A 17053-nucleotide genomic window follows, 5' to 3' on the forward strand; every position below is an offset into this window, starting at 1 on the left:
ACTCATAATGGGCTTCAGCTTGGGGGGAGCAGGCAAAGTGTGAACATCTGTGTCCTCTATATCAGATTGGGCACATCCTGTCGAAGTGGGGTGGGGGTCTTGTTTTCCTGGCTCACACTGCACTCTCACTGCACTCTCACTGCACTCACACTGCGCTCTCACTGCGCTACTGCCTCACTGCACTGTCACTGCACTGTCACTGCACTCACTGCACTTCACGCCACTGCGCTCTCACTGCACTCACACTGCGCTCTCACTGCACTCACACTGCACTGCACTTCACTGCACTCACACTGCGCTTCAGTCACTGCACTCACACTGTGCTCCACTGCGCTCGTCACTGCACTCTGTCTCACACTGCGCTCTCACTGCACTCACACTGCGCTCTCACTGCACTCTGTGCTCACACCGCTCTCACTGCACTCTGTGCTCACACTGCGCTCTCACTGCACTCTGTGCTCACACTGCGCTCTCACTGCACTCTGTGCTCACACTGCGCTCTCACTGCACTCTGCGCTCACACTGCGCTGTCACTGCACTCACACTGTGCTCACACTGCACTCACACTGCGCTCTCTGTGCTCACACTGCACTCTCACTGCGCTCTCACTGCGCTCACACTGCGCTGTCACTGCACTCTGTGCTCACACTGTGCTCTCACTGCACTCTGTGCTCACACTGCTCTCACTGCACTCTGTGCTCACACTGCGCTCTCACTGCACTCTGTGCTCACACTGCGCTCTCACTGCACTCTCACTGCGCTCTCACTGCGCTGTCACTGTGCTCTCACTGCACTCTGTGCTCTCACTGCACTCTCACTGCACTCACACTGCACTGTCACTGCACTCACACTGTGCTCTCACTGCACTCTCTGTGCTCACACTGCGCTCTCACTGCACTTACACTGTGCTCTCACTGCACTCTCTGTGCTCACACTGCACTCTCACTGTACTCTCACTGCACTCACACTGCGCTCTCTGTGCTCACACTGCGCTGTCACTGCACTCTCACTGCACTCTCACTGCACTCTCACTGCGCTCTCTGTGCTCACACTGCACTGCAGCTTTTCCCAGCAGATATAATCCCAAACTTCTGAGTTTACCTCACAAGGGGTACATTAACCCCAGAAACACCATCGAGCTCAAACCTACAGCTTTGTCAACCTTAAGCTATAAAACTTAAATCTTCATCTTTTTAAATCATCAAATCCTGATTCAAGAAGGAAGAAAAGAAGCTTTTGAGCATTTCATACCTGGAGTTGGCCTGGGGCTTCGGAACATTCCAGTAACACACAATTAGATGGTACTGTCCCGTTAAGAACATTTTTAAGGGAAAATTCACCCAGAAATGTCAAAAATGTATTTTTGCTATCTTCAGGTGTTAATACAAGTTCAATACCTGTGATTCCATTTTTGACCTGATAGATCTTCTCAGATTTCGGCTAATTTCAGTGATGTAGTTTGGAGGACCTCCTCTCTAGTTTCCTTGGAAAAGCATAAGTTAGATTGGCAAGCATGCTCTCGGCTACCCGTCCTAGACAAAAATGTATTAGTCAAAACGAATCCTCTGCACTGTACTTGTGTGAGTTCCTGTCCTCTGTCAGTAAGGGGGTCCTGTCCTTTGAACCAGAGGTGGGTAACGAGGACCGTGTCTGTTTCTGCTCTTCATGCTAAACTTCTGGCCTGAATTATTCAATTAGCCCTAACATTTACGCCATCTGGCATTTTATTCAGCTACATTTCATACAAGCTCATGAATGACAGCCAAACACTGTTTTTGTGTCTCTATATAAATCATTTTACTGTGACCTAATCTACGAGTGCAGCATTGGTGTAAACAGCCAATCAGCTCAGTTACCCAGGGTAACTGGTGGAAACTAAACCTGCACGCACACCGGCCCTCCAGGACTGGCACAGGCCACTCCTGCTTTAAAGATTAGCTTTAACGAGTATGCAGCCATTTCTCTCTCTGCCTTGCTCCCATGGTGCATTGCAGCCGTTGGCTACGGTGATGTCTGTACAATGTCTGATCGGAACTGCATTCGTGGCGAATTTGAGGACTGGTTTTGCAGAGCGTGTCAGAATTTCTGTAAGGTATAATTCACAATGTAAATAATGAATGAAGCCTTAGAGTACTGCCGCAGTGAGCCTGAGTAACAGCACATGGATCTGAAGTAAGTGGAGTGCCTTTGTCCTTTGCTAATGCGACTCACTGTCTCCATCACAGAGGAGCTGGTTTCTCAGGCTTTAGACATCTGATTTCCTCCTCTGCTCTGGCCTGTATGGGGGGGGGATAGTGGGGGGGGTCTGGTGAGCACTGGGAGTGGGGGCGTCAACACCCCTTACTCAAACCATTAGGGGGTGATGGGATTTTAGTAGCAGTAGGACAATGACATTAACCCCCCCCCCCCCAGAGTGGGAGCAATGTCGTCATGAATACGGAAAACATAATGTGGTGGGCACATCAGCTGGAGGAAATGCTCAAAGATTTTTCCATCTTTCCATTCCCGTCCGAACCCCAGGAGTTCAGACGGGACGGGATGGGACGGGACGGGATGGGGTGATGGAACTGAAGCAACACGCAGCGCTTTCGCTCCTGGGATGTTTTTGTCTGGTATGCATTTTTTTGGTCGCACAGGGGCGAAACCAAATCTCTGGCCGGCCCCCCCTCCCATCCCGAATGCTCACCCTGGACAGAGGCCAGGGGCGATGCAGCAGACGGGTGTGTCACACTCAGTTTGTTTTGCATCGCCATGGTTACAGAGTTTCCATGTTGCACATGGTTTTCCCTCCGGTCTCAGTACCACTGTCTGTGGGATCAAGTAGCCCCGGCAAGTGTGTGTGTGTGTGTGTGTCCTGTGTGTGTCCTGTTGTCCTGTGTGATTGTGTGTGTGTCCTGTTGTCCTGTGTGTTTGTGTGTGTGTCCTGTTGTCCTGTGGTTTGTCTGTGTGATTATGTATGTGTCCTGTTTTCTTGTGTATTGTGTGTGTGTGTATGTGTGTCCTGTTGTCCTGTGTGTTTGTGTGTGTGTGTGTGTGTGTGTGTGTCCTGTTGTCCTGTGTGTTGTTGTGTGTTTTGTGTTGTGTGTGTGTGTGTGTGTGTCCTGTTGTCCTGTGTGTTTGTGTGTGTGTGTCCTGTTGTCCTGTGTATTGTGTGTGTGTGTGTGTGTGTGTGTCCTGTTGTCCTGTGTGTATTGTGTGTCTGTCCTGTTGTCCTGTGTGTTTGTGTGTGTGTGTGTGTGTCCTGTTGTCCTGTGTTGTGTGTTGTGTCCTGTGTTTGTGTGTGTGTGTTGTTGTCTGTGTTGTGTGTGTCTGTTGTGCTGTTGTGTGTGTTGTGTGTGTATGTGTGTTTGTGTGTGGGAGGGAAAGTGGCCAGTAGAATTACACAGCGCCCACACCCCAAAATACTGCCCTAAAGACCCTATTAATGGAAACCTCAGCATGTGACTGTGGGGACCCAACCCATCTGAGCCAGCTGGAGTTTAAATCCTCTGCCAGTCCATCTGTGGGTCTTTTACAGCGCAAACCCGCTTCCTTTGATCCACAGTTAGATTTTCCTTTGGCTTAACAGGGGCTGTGTTTAATCAAAATGGCTTCTACCGAGAACACTGATGGAGAGGCCATCTCCTCCACTGCTGCCCCTGGGCCTGGGCAGAGGGGTTAGTCTGAGCCCCAGGGCCTGGGCAGAGGGGTTAGTCAGAGCCCCATGGCCTGGGCAGAGGGGTTAGTCACAGAGCCCCATGGCCTGGGCAGTGGGGTTAGTCAGAGCCCCATGGCCTGGGCAGAGGGGTTAGTCTGAGCCCCAGGGCCTGGGCAGAGGGGTTAGTCACAGAGCCCCAGGGCCTGGGCAGAGGGGTTAGTCAGAGCCCCAGGGCCTGGGCAGTGGGGTTAGTCACAGAGCCCCAGGGCCTGGGCAGAGGGGTTAGTCTGAGCCCCAGGGCCTGGGCAGAGGGGTTAGTCACAGAGCCCCAGGGCCTGGGCAGAGGGGTTAGTCTGAGTCCCAGGGCCTGGGCAGAGGGGGTTAATCAGAGCCCCATGACCTGGGCAGAGGGGTTAGTCTGAGCCCCATGGCCTGGGTAGAGTTAGAGGAACACTTAATGTGAGGGATCAGGGAAAAACAAACGGCGCAAACCAACAAGCCTCCCTGCGCCCGAAACGTTTGGCATGTCGTCATGGAAACAACAAGCTCCTGATCAACGCTCACACCACCTGCAGCAGGGGTGGGGCAGATGGAGGGGGTGGGGTGGTTCTGACCACAAGAGACGCCCTAATCGAGCTGGGACAAGGCACACAATCTGAGTCACGAGGCAGAGCCTTGGCTAACCAGCCAGTCGGAGAACAGCGCAGGATGCCCACTCAGGCAGAACATACAGTTTGAATAATTTTACAGCACTTTGCCAGGGGCCTGGACCGCCTCTGAACGGCTCGCTGATTATGGGGTCTGTAGTCCTGTCCCCTCTCTGCTGATTATGGGGTCTGTAGTCCTGTTTCCACTCTGCTGATTATGGGGTTTGTAGTCCTGTCCCATCTCTGCTGATTATGGGGTTTGTAGTCCTGTCCCCTCTCTGCTGATTATGGGGTTTGTAGTCCTGTCCCCCCTCTGCGGATTATGGGGTTTGTAGTCCTGTCCCCTCTGCTGATTATGGGGTCTGTAGTCCTGGTCCTCTCTGCTGATTATGGGGTCTGTAGTCCTGTCCCCTCTGCTGATTATGGGGTGTGCGCTGGGATTGTCCTCGCTGGTTCAGCTCGGCATTCCTGCATTTTTCCGCCTCCGTTTTGGGGAGATAATGCCACGTCTCTTCAGACAGGAAGCGGGGGTGGGGCTGGAATTCTGCGGCAGACGGAGAGGAAAGAGCGGCCTGGTTTCACACCAAGACAAACGTGCTAACACGGCGAGAAGCGGCTCGGCCCTGGGACGTTCCCCCCTTTCACTGACCCCAGGGCGGGGCGCACTGATCAGAGGTCATTACCGCCCCGTCTGCCTCTCCTGGGGCACCAGGGCCCAAACCGCGGTCCTGGGACGGGGTCTGAACAGGGCTGTGGTGCACGTGACAAAAATAACCTGCTGTATCTAACGCGCTAACCAGCGGCATTCACACCCAGTCTGTTTAAACACTGCACCTGCTACACACACTGAGCGTGTCACAGCTCGCAGGCAGCTGTCCAGAACAGAGACAGTAACAGCCCTTTACTTCTGTATGTGAACTTCAGTCAGTCAGGCCACTTTCTGGTAAGAGTTTGGTCTCAGAAATAGGATTCTCTTTGAAAGGGCTCTCCGGTATCCCCCTCCCATAATGCACTGCTGCAGCATTCTTTAGCACGTCACACCGTGTGGGGCTGAGTGAGCAGAGTGTGGGGCTGAGTGAGCAGAGTGGCTGAGTGCGGTGGGCGAGTGAGCAGAGTGGGGCTGAGTGCAGTGTGGGGCTGAGGAGCAGAGTGTGGCTGAGGAGCAGAGTGTGGCTGAGTGAGCAGAGTGTGGGGCTGAGTGAGCAGAGGTGAAGCTGATGAGCAGAGTGTGGGGTGTGAGCGGTGTGAGCTGAGTGAGCAGAGTGTGGGTTCTGAGCTGCTCTGTGGGGGCTGAGTGAGCAAGGTGGGCTGAGTGAGCAGAGTGTGGCTGAGGAGCAGAGTGTGAGCTGAGTGAGCAGAGTGTGGGTGAGTGAGCGCGTGTGGGCTGAGTGAGCAGATGTGAAGCTGAGTGAGCAGAGTGTGGGCTGAGTGGCAGAGCGTGCTGAGTGAGCAGAGTGTGGGGCTGAGTAGCTGGTGAGCAGAGGTGGTGAGGACAGTGGGCTGAGGAGCAGATGTGGCTGAAGTGGCTGAGTGAGCAGAGTGTGAGGCTGAGTGAGCAGAGTGTGGGGGTGTCTGAGCTGCTCTGTGTGGGGCTGAGTGAGCAGAGTGTGGGGCTGAGTGAGCAGAGTGTGGGTGAGTGAGCAGAGGTGGGTGGTGAGCAGAGTGTGGGGCTGAGTGAGCAGAGTGTGGGGCTGAGTGAGCAGAGTGTGGGGCTGAGTGAGCAGAGTGTGGGGATGTCTGAGCTGCTCTGTGTGGGGCTGAGTGAGCAGAGTGTGGGGGTGTCTGAGCTGCTCTGTGTGGGGCTGAGTGAGCAGAGTGTGGGGCTGAGTGAGCAGAGTGTGGGGCTGAGTGAGCAGAGTGTGGGGCTGAGTGAGCAGAGTGTGGGGCTGAGTGAGCAGAGTGTGGGGCTGAGTGAGCAGAGTGTGAAGCTGAGTGAGCAGAGTGTGGGGCTGAGTGAGCAGAGTGTGGGGCTGAGTGAGCAGAGTGCGTAGTGAGCAGAGTGGGCTGAGTGAGCAAGTGTGAGCTGAGAGCCAGACTGTAGAGTGAGTTACAGCTGCAGTGTACGGGCTGAGGAGAGAGTCTGGCTATCAGACGAGTCTCAGGTGCAGAGAAGAAGCCAAGAGTGTGCTGACATGGAGAGAGGAAGCACGGGAGTGGGGGAGTATAGGCGGAGGAGGCTGAGGCAGAGGTGGTCAGTTGGTGTGACGAGTGGCAGAGATTGTGGGGGGGGGCGCTGAGCTACAGGTTGCCATGTTATTTTCTTTTCTTTGTTTGAGAATAGTCTGAAATGCTCTTTAGCGGGAGGAGCAGAGGGCGAGTGTCTGACGCTCGTGTGGGGCTGGGACAAGGGCTGAGTACAGAGCGGGATACAGAGTGTGAGGCAGAGTGCAGATGGGGCTGAAGCAGAGGTGGGGCTGATGAGCAGGTTGGATGTCTGAGCCTCTTTGGGGCTGAAGAAGTGGGGGCTGGGTACATAGTAAAATGTCCAGTGTTAATTCAGCTCTTAACAGAGTAGACCATATGTACTCTGTAAGAGTTGATTTAACACTGAGCGTTTTACTGTGTGGTGTCAGAGTCCTGTGCTTAGTCAGACCCAGTCCAGTCCAGAGTCTTTATCAAAACAAGCCCCAAGTTGTTCCTCGCACATGGATTCCAGAGGAACGTCCACTGTGTGAGGGGTGGGGGTGTTTGGGGGGGAAGGGGGCTGTCGAGAGGTCGTGTTTACACAGGTATTGGGGGGGGGGGGCGGCTTCATTCCATTATTTATTTTTTCTATTTGGTTTTAGAACAAAGCTGAAACAACAGCGGGGGAATCGGCAGCATACCAGCGGACCGCAGGGAGATGTTTTCTGCATAAATCACGTCCCAGAGCTCGCAGGAACTCTGCTGCTAAAAAAACACCTAAATGAAAAAAATCCGTGTGACATTCTTTTTTTAATATATGTAAATTAGTTTAGTTTATTCATACAGGAAGGCGTGCTTGTTGTCAAGGTGATGGTACTGAATTTCAGCAAGTTTCCAGTGACGTTCCTAAAATATATGATCTGTTATCCAATGCAATTGGCCCAATTTCAAAGAGACAATTACCATAATAAGAAAGGACATTCCAACTGACATTGTTCAACAAATATGTTGTTTTCAAACTATTCACCCGTGGATACAATCTCCAGAAAATAGCTCTTTTCACAGTTCTGCAGAACAGATACTGATCTATTTAGAACAATATATCTGATGTGTGTGTGTGTGTGTCTGGTCTGTGTGTGTGTGTGTGTGTATAATACAAGTTATGCTGTTGAAGGCTGAGAGAATGTGTGAGAACATAAAGATATAAGAACTGAATTTATAAGAGCTGGAGGCAGGTTTTGCTCACCTGTTCCATGGATTCCAATGGGGGTTGCTCAATGGAGGCAGCCATGTTTGACTATGGGGCTGTTTGGCACCAGCGAATGCACAGAGTACCTAAATGTGAAGGGATGAACAGGAATGATCTTAGGTTTTCTTCTGTAGGGCTGAGAAAAAAAAATTGGTTCCTGGAGTAATTAATTTGGTGTGAAGGCATTTTGTAATTTATAAGTACTGTCCAAAATAGTATCATTTAGCCAGAGTGAAGGAGTTTTGAATGGAGTTCAATGGGGAAATTTGCTTTTTGACACGAGAAGCTCATAAACCGCAATACCTCCGGTAACCACTGGGGTTTCCCAGCTTCAGGGGAATGTCACTCCCTGGTCCCATGTGTAAAATCCCTACGGTGCTGCCCTCTAGTGGTGGATGAGCATTCTGCATGGTTAACTGCACTTTAGAAAATTGCCACTTTCTTGATTTCAAGCATGAATGAGCCAATTCACATGAAACTAACTTCCAGTATGCGAATGAATGACTATCCAACCAAATTATCTCCTTATTTCATCTCCCAATCTTGCAAATGGGAAAAAAATTGATGCAACACATGTTATTTATCATAACTTAATGACCCAAGGAGGATAATATCTGCGGTGGTCTGTGTGCGTTATGGAGCTGTGCTCATTTGCATGCTGCCGTCCTGTTCCCTGCGGGAATGACACATCGGGGGTGCGAGAGTTTAAGGACGTTACCGGAGTTGTGCCGAATATCCAATACTAATTTAATAACGCACATGAATAACGCACGCGGATGAAAGTGTGACTCTGCACTTTGAAGTTATCTGAGCTTTCATTAAAGTCTGGGTGTTGTCCATGGAAGGGGAAATTAATATTCATTTGAGTATGAGTAATGATCCTTCCTGTGAATGTTATTACCTCAGGTAAAACTTATCTTCCTGTATTATTGCACACCCACCACTGGGTGGAGCCAAAGCCACAAATAAAAGCAAATGGCTTTTTTTTAAGGCAAAATCCAGTTGAAGTCACAGACCTCTTATCCACACTATCCCCATTATGACAGAGACAGGATGTGATGTATTGATTGGTTGATAATGGGATATCTGATCACTAACAGGGCGAAGATGAGCTTATGTTGGGAGGCTTATACTTTCAGAAACATATCAGCAAGCTGTGAAGCCCATTCCTGAGGACACCCTCAGCACAGACATCCGCTGATAACTCTGTCCTTCATGCGCTCAGTGTCTGTATTCGACAGGCCTGGGATGAGGCGACCGAGCTGATCTGAGATCAGCTGACAGGCATGCGGCAGCCGTGAAGCTCCCCGCTTACTGACCTGAGAACCGCAGGCAGAGGCACACTAGAACAGCCCCCTCATCCTGCCTGTCCCACATGGGGGGGGGGTGTAACAGCCCCTTATCCTTGCCTACATGGGGGAGGAGGGCAGCCCCCTTATCCTGTTCCGCAGGAGAGGCAGGGGGGCGGGGGGCGGGGGGGGCGGGGGCGAGGGGCGGGCTGGGGGGGCGCCTCCTGTTTGACTCGCGGTTCGGAGCGCAGATGTCCAGCAGAGCTTGCGGCGGTTGCTGATTGGCTGGCCTCCCGTGTCCTCCACCGTCCCTGCTGTTACAATTTCCCGACCAGCCAAATAACTCCATTCCTCTTCCCTTTCCCATCCTAATGGCGGCAATTATTCTTGCTTAATGTGTGATGTATCCTCTGACAAACCCCCCCACCCCCCCCCCCCCCCCCCCACCCCCCGGTCCCCACGGGACGCGGTCTGTCAGCGATGATCAGCACAGCGCGCAGGAGAAAAGCTGAGCACTGGGGATGGTTATAGCCTCACCTGCGTGGCACACCCGCGCGCGGACTCGCTGAGATGCGCTGCAGCGCAGAGTTACACAGGGAGGCTGTGAAACATCACGGCTCTGCTCCTCAGCGGGACCGGGACCGCCAGGACGCGCGAGTCTGTAGATGCAGCCGCAGTGTAAACGCCTCATAAAACCTGTTTACAGTAAAGATCGATGGTGGTAATATTATCAGATTCAGGGCGGGCAGGTCTCCTTCATTTCCTCGTGTGGTGGGTCCTCTGTTTTAAACGTCTGGCTCCTCATCACGCCCACGCCAGCCCCAGCAGAAGAGCACGTGACCCGCTAGTCCTCCATCACGTCTGCGCACGTTATCCTGGCCTCTGATTTAGAGCTAACTCTGACCCCTGACCTCTGAACTCTGCCCTCAAACCGCTCTGACGGCCTCTGCCTCCCTATGGTGCTGTCAACAGCCCTGTCCCAGCCACTGTGCCCCTAACCCCCTGTCCCAGCCGCTGCCCCGAAGCACTGCCCCCCCCCCCCCAAACAGCCCTGTCCCAGCCACTGTGCCCCTAACCCCCTGTCCCAGCCACTGCCCCAAAGCCATGCCCCCCCCCCCCTTTCCCCCATTTCTGTTTTCCAGGAGCGGGACAGGCCCTGAGAATGGGGGCTTGTGTTCCCGCTGTGCGTGTGTGCGACCGCGGGGTCGATGCTACATCGCTAGCGGGCTGGGGGTCAGATCCTACTACACACAGAGCACTGGGCACAGCATGGGGGACGTGATTAAGGGCCAGAACAGGCGAGGGGGGGGGGCGGGCGGTGTGAGTGCAGCCGGCCAGATGTCCCGTCCTGGAGGCACCCCCCCCCCCTCCAAGCTCCTTATGAAGGCTGCACACTTTTTTCTTCTCTGTCGCCTTTGAAAGGTTTTAAGTTTGAGGAAAAAAATAAGAAAATTCTAAATTCCTTGCAAATGCAAATTCCTCTCATCCTCTTTCTTCCTCTCATCCTCTCTCTCTCTCTCTTCCTCCCCCTCTGTCTTCCTCCTCTCTCTGCAGGAAATGCTGTTGGTTATGATAAAAGGTAGATCCCTTCCCTCCCGCACATTGTTTTCCTGCGCTTTTCATTCCCTCGCTTAATGAGCGAATCCCTCTGCGCTCGGTCAGAGGCATCCCAGAGTGCATTTCACCGGGACAGAGGGGTCAGAATGGACTTCGGCTTCCCTGATCTCTGGAGGGCAGCTGAGCGCGCTCTGAGCGCAATGAAAGGGCGTCACTAAGAGCGCGAGGAGCCTGAGCTCGTGAGAGGAACCTCAGGTCCTCGCTGAAGCTGTTTAAGAGCAGGTCTAATATGGCCGTGAGGAGTGCCTCATCCAAACCCCGCCCTAATGAAGCCGCACGGAGTGCGTTTCCTCCCGTCCGCTCTGCTCAGACTTCTGGGTAAACGGCGTGCCCGTATTGCGTCGCTCTTGTCTGCATTTGAGAAACTCTTCAAATGGCTCTTTCAGGGTCACAGAATCGCATGAAAACCAGGGAGAGAAAGAGAAAGAGATAAGTTTAGGAATAAAAGCGGTGAAGTCCCCCCCCCCCCCCCCCCCCATCTCCTTTCTACCCACCTCTCAGAGAGAGCAATTACTGAGTCTGACTGAGAGGAGGCCGGCCCAAGGTTGAGGAGCATTAATCATTTCTGAAAACCGGGCCGTCTTATCTGGAAGGGCCAAGGGCCTCAGCAAATTGGCAAAGAGCAAGTTAATAAAATTGCATGAAATATTAAAAATCACTGAGCTTCTCTCTGTGGGGTGAGAATGCCAGTTGAGCGGCAGACGCCCTCCTCGCTGATGCCGCCTGACGCTTCTGCCCTGACCTTCTCCGAGCTCTCTGCGACGCTCCGCCTGACTTCGCCTGACTCTCTCCCCTGCGTGTCCGCCCTGACGCTGCTCCTCGCCCTGACGCTGCTCCTCGCCCTGACGCTCTCCCTCGTCCTGACGCTCTTCCTCGTCCTGACGCTCTTCCTCATCCTGGAACGGCGGTCCGTGGTGGTATTTTCAGACGTCCCGTTGCCCGGAGACGCGGGCCATGTGGGGCTTTTCCGTCTCCCTCCCACACTGAGCCTGATTAAGCCCCGTGTCCAAACAAAACACAGACCCGTGTGGAGACAAACGCGACACAAAAACCCCCTGAGAATGAGCGTTTAATTACAAATACGTTGGCCTTCTTTTCCTGGTTCATATTTTATTCTTGGGCCTACACTTTCTCGCTCTTGGGAATTCCCGCCGGTTCGATCCCCGATGCGTGTGTTGTGAGTGACTGGTTTTGTGTGTCCTCCATTGCGATTGATTGGAGTCATGCTCTTGTTTTGGTCGTGAGGATGTGTGGCTTCCCTGCCTCTGGCCCAGTGCATGCTGGGATAGGCTTCAGCCCCCCCCCCCCCCCTCGGGACGCTGAGCAGGAGCAGGAATGGATGGGTGGGTGGATGGTATCATCACTCACTCCCATACTAGCTGGTGAGCTGAACGGCAGAGTTTAGGCAGAGATAATGTATGAGCTGTTGGTATTAGAAAATGCTTCATGGCCTTGTGACGTAAAGAAAAGAACAATACTAACACAAACTTAGTTACGACTAACTGTCTACTGGTGCTGATTATTTCACTGCTTGATTGTTGTGCAGTTAATTGCTGTGCAGATTGTTGCGCACATGCACACACACATACACGCGCACCCAGCACACACACACACACACACACATACACACACAGAAACACACACATACACACACAGAAACACACACATACACGCACGCACACACACACACGCACGCACACGCACACACACAGCTGTGCTGCTCCACAGTGAGTAATCCTAGCTGAAGTGAGGTGATTGTTGCTCTCAGCGCTAATGGAAGCTGCGCGTGTCCGTTAATCAGCCCAGGCGGGGGTGCTGGGGAGTGTAGGCGGGGCTGAGCCATGTTTTCAGGAGGCGCTAACCTTTAGGAAGCAACGGTGCCAGGCCTTTGGGGCTGTCATTTGTTTCTGTGCACTGGGGTGGCGGGGGACGGGACGGTGGCGGGGGGGGGGTTTTCCGATCTGCACAGCTGCGGTCTGGCCTGGCAGGGCTGTGGGTGCTCAGATGTCGCCGTGGGCGCGCTGGAGGGCGGGGGTTGAGTGTTACTGAAAGGCTACCCGGTGGAGGGGGTCTGTCCGGGGCGTGGCCATCTGGGGTCGCGAAATTCACGAGCGAGGAATGCGGCTGGGTTGATGAAAGACTCCCGGCTGGGTGCAGGCGTGTGTAGAGCCGGGTACACTCTGGGTACAGGCGTGTGTAGAGCCGGGTACACTCTGGGTACAGGCGTGTGTAGAGCCGGGTACACTCTGGGTGCAGGCGTGTGTAGGGTTAGGGTACACTCTGGGTACACTCTGGGTGCAGGCGTGTGTAGGGTTAGGGTACACTCTGGGTACAGGCGTGTGTAGAGCCGGGTACACTCTGGGTACAGGCGTGTGTAGAGCCGGGTACACTCACCGTCTGCGTGATCTGCAGGCGTGTCTAAACAGGGCCTTTATTCCATCGCTCACACATTATTCACCTGCTCCACCGATTCCATAAGCCATGGATTATATTTTCATATTTTAATACGGCCCTTCAGTTTGTCTCTGCGTTCCCCAGCCTGGGGCCCAGTCAGTGTGGCAGTGCGGCGCAAATCATATTGTGTGGAAAATAAATACATTTTTAAAAATGTATGTAGGTTGGTATATATATATGTAGATATATATACCTACATGGTTCCCCTTATATGGATGTGAATACGCACAAATTAAAGCTGTCTGCACTTTAACCTCACCTTATTTCAAATGCAATGTGCTGGAGTGCAGAGCCAAAACAACAAAAAATGTGTCACTGATCAAATACTTACGGACAGTACTGTACACGCAGTGACACTCATTAACCTTGCCCCCTGTCATGCTCAGCTGGGTTATCTTACATTGTCATGTTTCTGTGGTATCAGGTGAGTGGTGCGTGCTGGGAAATGTAGTCCTGGCCGCAGGACTGTGAGGCGGATGCTCTGAGCGATCCCTGCGTGCCTTGGGGCCTTGCTGCAGTAATTAAGCATGCAGTCTGGGCCCCTGTGTTCCTGGCTGGCACACCGCTGCTAAAATGACCCAATTAATTAGATTAAGAACTTTAATTCAGAGTTGGCTGACTGCGGGAACAAGGCCTGAATTTTAAAAAAGTTTTCTTTTGGTATGGAGCGATGTATAAGAGCAGGGGTGTTCTGTATTATCGGAAAAGAGCCGGTGTGGCTGCAGGTTTCTGTTTGAGCCCAGCACTATGACACCTGACTCAGCTAATTACCTAACTATGATTTCCAGCCCAGACCATGGTAAGCAGAAGCAGGTGTCGTAGTGCTGGGATAAAACAGGAACCTGCACCCACATTCAGATATTTACTGAAAACTTTTAGCCTGCATTTTAGGATTGATGTTTAAATGTTGGTATTTAAATATTTGTATGATTGTCATATTAGAGTTGCTGATATGTATATATATATATATATATATATATATATACATCTTTCAGTCACCAGTAATGATCGTTACATCAGCATTAGAATGTTCAGTTAATGGCATTCTACTCACATTTTTCTGATCTATAGGGCGGCAGTAGCACAGTGGGTAAGGAACTGGGCTTGTGACCGAAAGGTTTGATTCCTGGATAGGACACTGCCGTTGTGCCCTTGAGCAAGGTACTTAACCTGAATTGCTTCAGTATATATCCAGCTGTGTAAATGGATGCAACGTAAATGCTATGTAAAAAATTGTGTAAGTCGCTCTGGATAAGAGCGTCTGCTAAATGCTGTAATGTAATGATCTCACAGGATTAAAAGGTCAGAACAATGAAATCAATGTTCTGTATATTCTCCATGTTTACAACTGTTTAGAGTGTTATATGTCATGTTTTTGTTTGTATTTCTCATTTGTAAAAATATATAGTATAGTAAGTAGCGCAGTCGTCTAGATTCCCATTTTCTATGCGTGAGCGACCTTTCCTATTTTTTTATTTTTATCTTGTCCCGTTCACGCCGCCCGCTCCTGCTGTTGCTCTTTTAAGAAACGCAGCCTGTGGGACCCACCGCTTCCCACGGTACGCCTACCAGCACGCCGCTCCAGTCACGTGTTTCAGCGCCTGGCGTCTCTGAGCTGAAGCAACTGTGGTCCCAAAGTAACGAGCGAGCTGAGAGATGGAGACGCGGACTGTCTGCGAGAGCACAATGCGCCGCCGGACCTGAAAGCACGCGCAAAACTAAAGAATCAATTCAAGAACAACGTCTAAGCTTCGAAAAAGGACCGCGCTGTTCTGACATAGGAGGAAAATGACAACGATTTTCCTAATAAAACCTTGTGGTTTTCCGAAGACCGTCTTCTTTGGGATAATGATCGCTACGAGGGGCGCTGCATGCGGCTGCCGAAGCGGCTCTTTTAAGGGGGAAATTGGAACATTCTAACCTACAGTTCGACATTGTTGAAACCGGCGGGTGCGAATATCCATAGCCGAACAAAGGGGGAGGCTAACTGGCACTTGCGATCATGAAGGTGGTTCTGGCTAACTTACTTGCGCTTCTCTTCATGTGCACTTGTGCCTGTGTTTTCTATGTCTTAACCAGGCTGGAAAGCAGATTGGAGAAACACAGTCTTGGGTTTCGCACACCGTGGGGTGCGTCCGCTCGCCCGGGTCGCCTGGATCTCCCCCCTAAAACTTTCCGGGCGCTACTCGCTGTGCCCGTCGCACAGAAACTGTTGTTTGGGAACGCTGTGGACGTCCACAACCTCAGCGGCCAGGGCGAGCAGTTGGACAGTTTCAGAGATAATGCACGCTCGCGGCTGAGCGCTAACAATAGAAGGTCTCGAGAGGATCCGCTCAGGCTAAGCGACCTGGTTGAGGATGGGGTTTTCTGGAGCGAACAGCTGGAGACTCAGGTGCCGGTGGGTTTCACGGAGGAACACACCCGGAACTGGAGAGCGAGAACCAGGGGTCATCCCATTGTGTCACTGGAACCGGGCTGTGGCAGGATCTCCAACCGACTGGCCACTTTCTCCGACGGAACCAAAGCCTGCGTGCGGTACGGAATAAACGCGGACCAGGTGCAAGGGGAAACGCTGGCATATTACTTGGCCGCCCTGCTCGGTATTCCCAACCTGCCGCCGCTCGCGCTCTCCCAGCTGAATCTCGAGAGCGAACAATGGGCTGCGGTGAAGGGGAGCGTCGCGAGTTTGCAGTGGACCGGGAAAGCGGTCGTGTCCCTCACCGAATGGATCGCTAACTTAACCGGAGTCGTCACCCCGGCGCCACTCCGACAAGAGGGCAAGGGACTGCACCCTCTGAGAGAAGAGCTGGAGAACAAGACGCTGGAGGAACTGCTGGAGCTCGTGCAGTGGTCTGACCTCATCCTGTTCGACTACCTGACGGCCAACTTCGACCGGCTCGTCAGCAACCTCTTTAGCCTCCAGTGGGACTCGCGGGTAATGGAGAGGGACACCAGTAACCTGCACAGGACACCGGACGGCGACCTGGTTTTCATCGACAACGAGGCCGGGCTCGTGCACGGCTACAGGGTGCTGGATATGTGGGAGAAGTACCACAGCGCTCTTATGGGCTCGGTGTGCGTGTTTAGGAGAAGGACGGCGCAGCGCGTGATAGAGCTGCACCGGCTCAAAGATGCAAGGACGCGACTGCTGCAGCTGTACCAGGATAACGAGCCCTTGGCTCCTGAATTGGGCTTTCTCTCCGATGAGCACGCGGGGATCTTGCAGAACAGAATAGACCGACTATACAGACACATTTTGCACTGCAAAGGGAAGTACAGCCAATTATAAATTACACGGCGTGCTATGGCACGAGACAAAAGGGGGAGAACACTTGGGTTTAAAAAAGTATCTATTTCTGGAAGTGTATGTTGTCTGTTAGACACACCTGTACTAAATTATCGCGCTTCATGCGAACTGTTAGATCTGCTGAAAGAACTTAATGATCTACCTCCTGTGGAAAAAAATTAAAGGCTTGTCTACGTCATGTTTTAAAACGAATTACATGTAATTGCTATGTTTTAAAGTAAAACAAAAACCGTGAGTTGCGTCTAATTAAGCCTTAAACGATACTTATAGCAAGCATCTGTCCCTTTCTATGACATCTTTTTGTGATAAATTATTGAGGGGTGATACGGCTCTTTGTCCTTTCTTCCAGCTGTCAACAACGCGGCAGCTCGTTACAATAAGTTTGATTGTAGTCCGCCAGAAGATAGCAACTCTTACATTTACAAGTGGGCAACAGCAGCCTTTTTGTATCGTGCGGGTGGGCGTTGGATGCATTCTTTCTCGAGCCTTACGGGAGCGCGAGAAGGCGAGTTTAACAGGAACAAAGAAACCGTAATCTGAAGGTTAGTGGAGAAACGGTTTAGGATGCGGTGGCAGATTACATACTGGTGTCAAGGAATATATGGCGGTCGTTATGCACATTTTTTAATGAAAGAACATTTATCATTTTCAACCGAGCAAAAGGGTTAAATTATTTCACTTTGAATGTTAGTGTTCCCAGCATTAATAGAATTTGTAGGAAGTGGATTG

The 17053-nt window shown here is 51.9% G+C and overlaps 1 protein-coding gene across 3 annotated transcripts in view; it reads left to right on the top strand.

The window, feature by feature from the left end:
• Nucleotides 1–16516, top strand: part of fjx1 (four-jointed box kinase 1) — a 40408-nt gene extending 23892 nt beyond the window's left edge. Inside the window, exons 2-3 of one of the 3 annotated variants that reach the window (XM_064313783.1) lie at nucleotides 14089–14178; nucleotides 14544–16516. In XM_064313783.1, coding sequence (XP_064169853.1) covers nucleotides 15020–16306 — 1287 coding nt within the window. In that variant the 5' untranslated portion in view covers nucleotides 14089–14178; nucleotides 14544–15019 and the 3' untranslated portion in view covers nucleotides 16307–16516. Of the gene's footprint in view, nucleotides 1–7070; nucleotides 7185–14088; nucleotides 14179–14543 lie in introns of those variants that run through there. The other 2 variants (XR_010326406.1, XM_064313784.1) reach the window with 2 other exon arrangements.
• The last annotated feature ends 537 nt before the right edge of the window (nucleotides 16517–17053 follow it).

The sequence above is a fragment of the Anguilla rostrata genome, chromosome 16 (assembly GCF_018555375.3).
Source record: "Anguilla rostrata isolate EN2019 chromosome 16, ASM1855537v3, whole genome shotgun sequence".
In the NCBI taxonomy this organism is placed as follows: domain Eukaryota; kingdom Metazoa; phylum Chordata; class Actinopteri; order Anguilliformes; family Anguillidae; genus Anguilla; species Anguilla rostrata.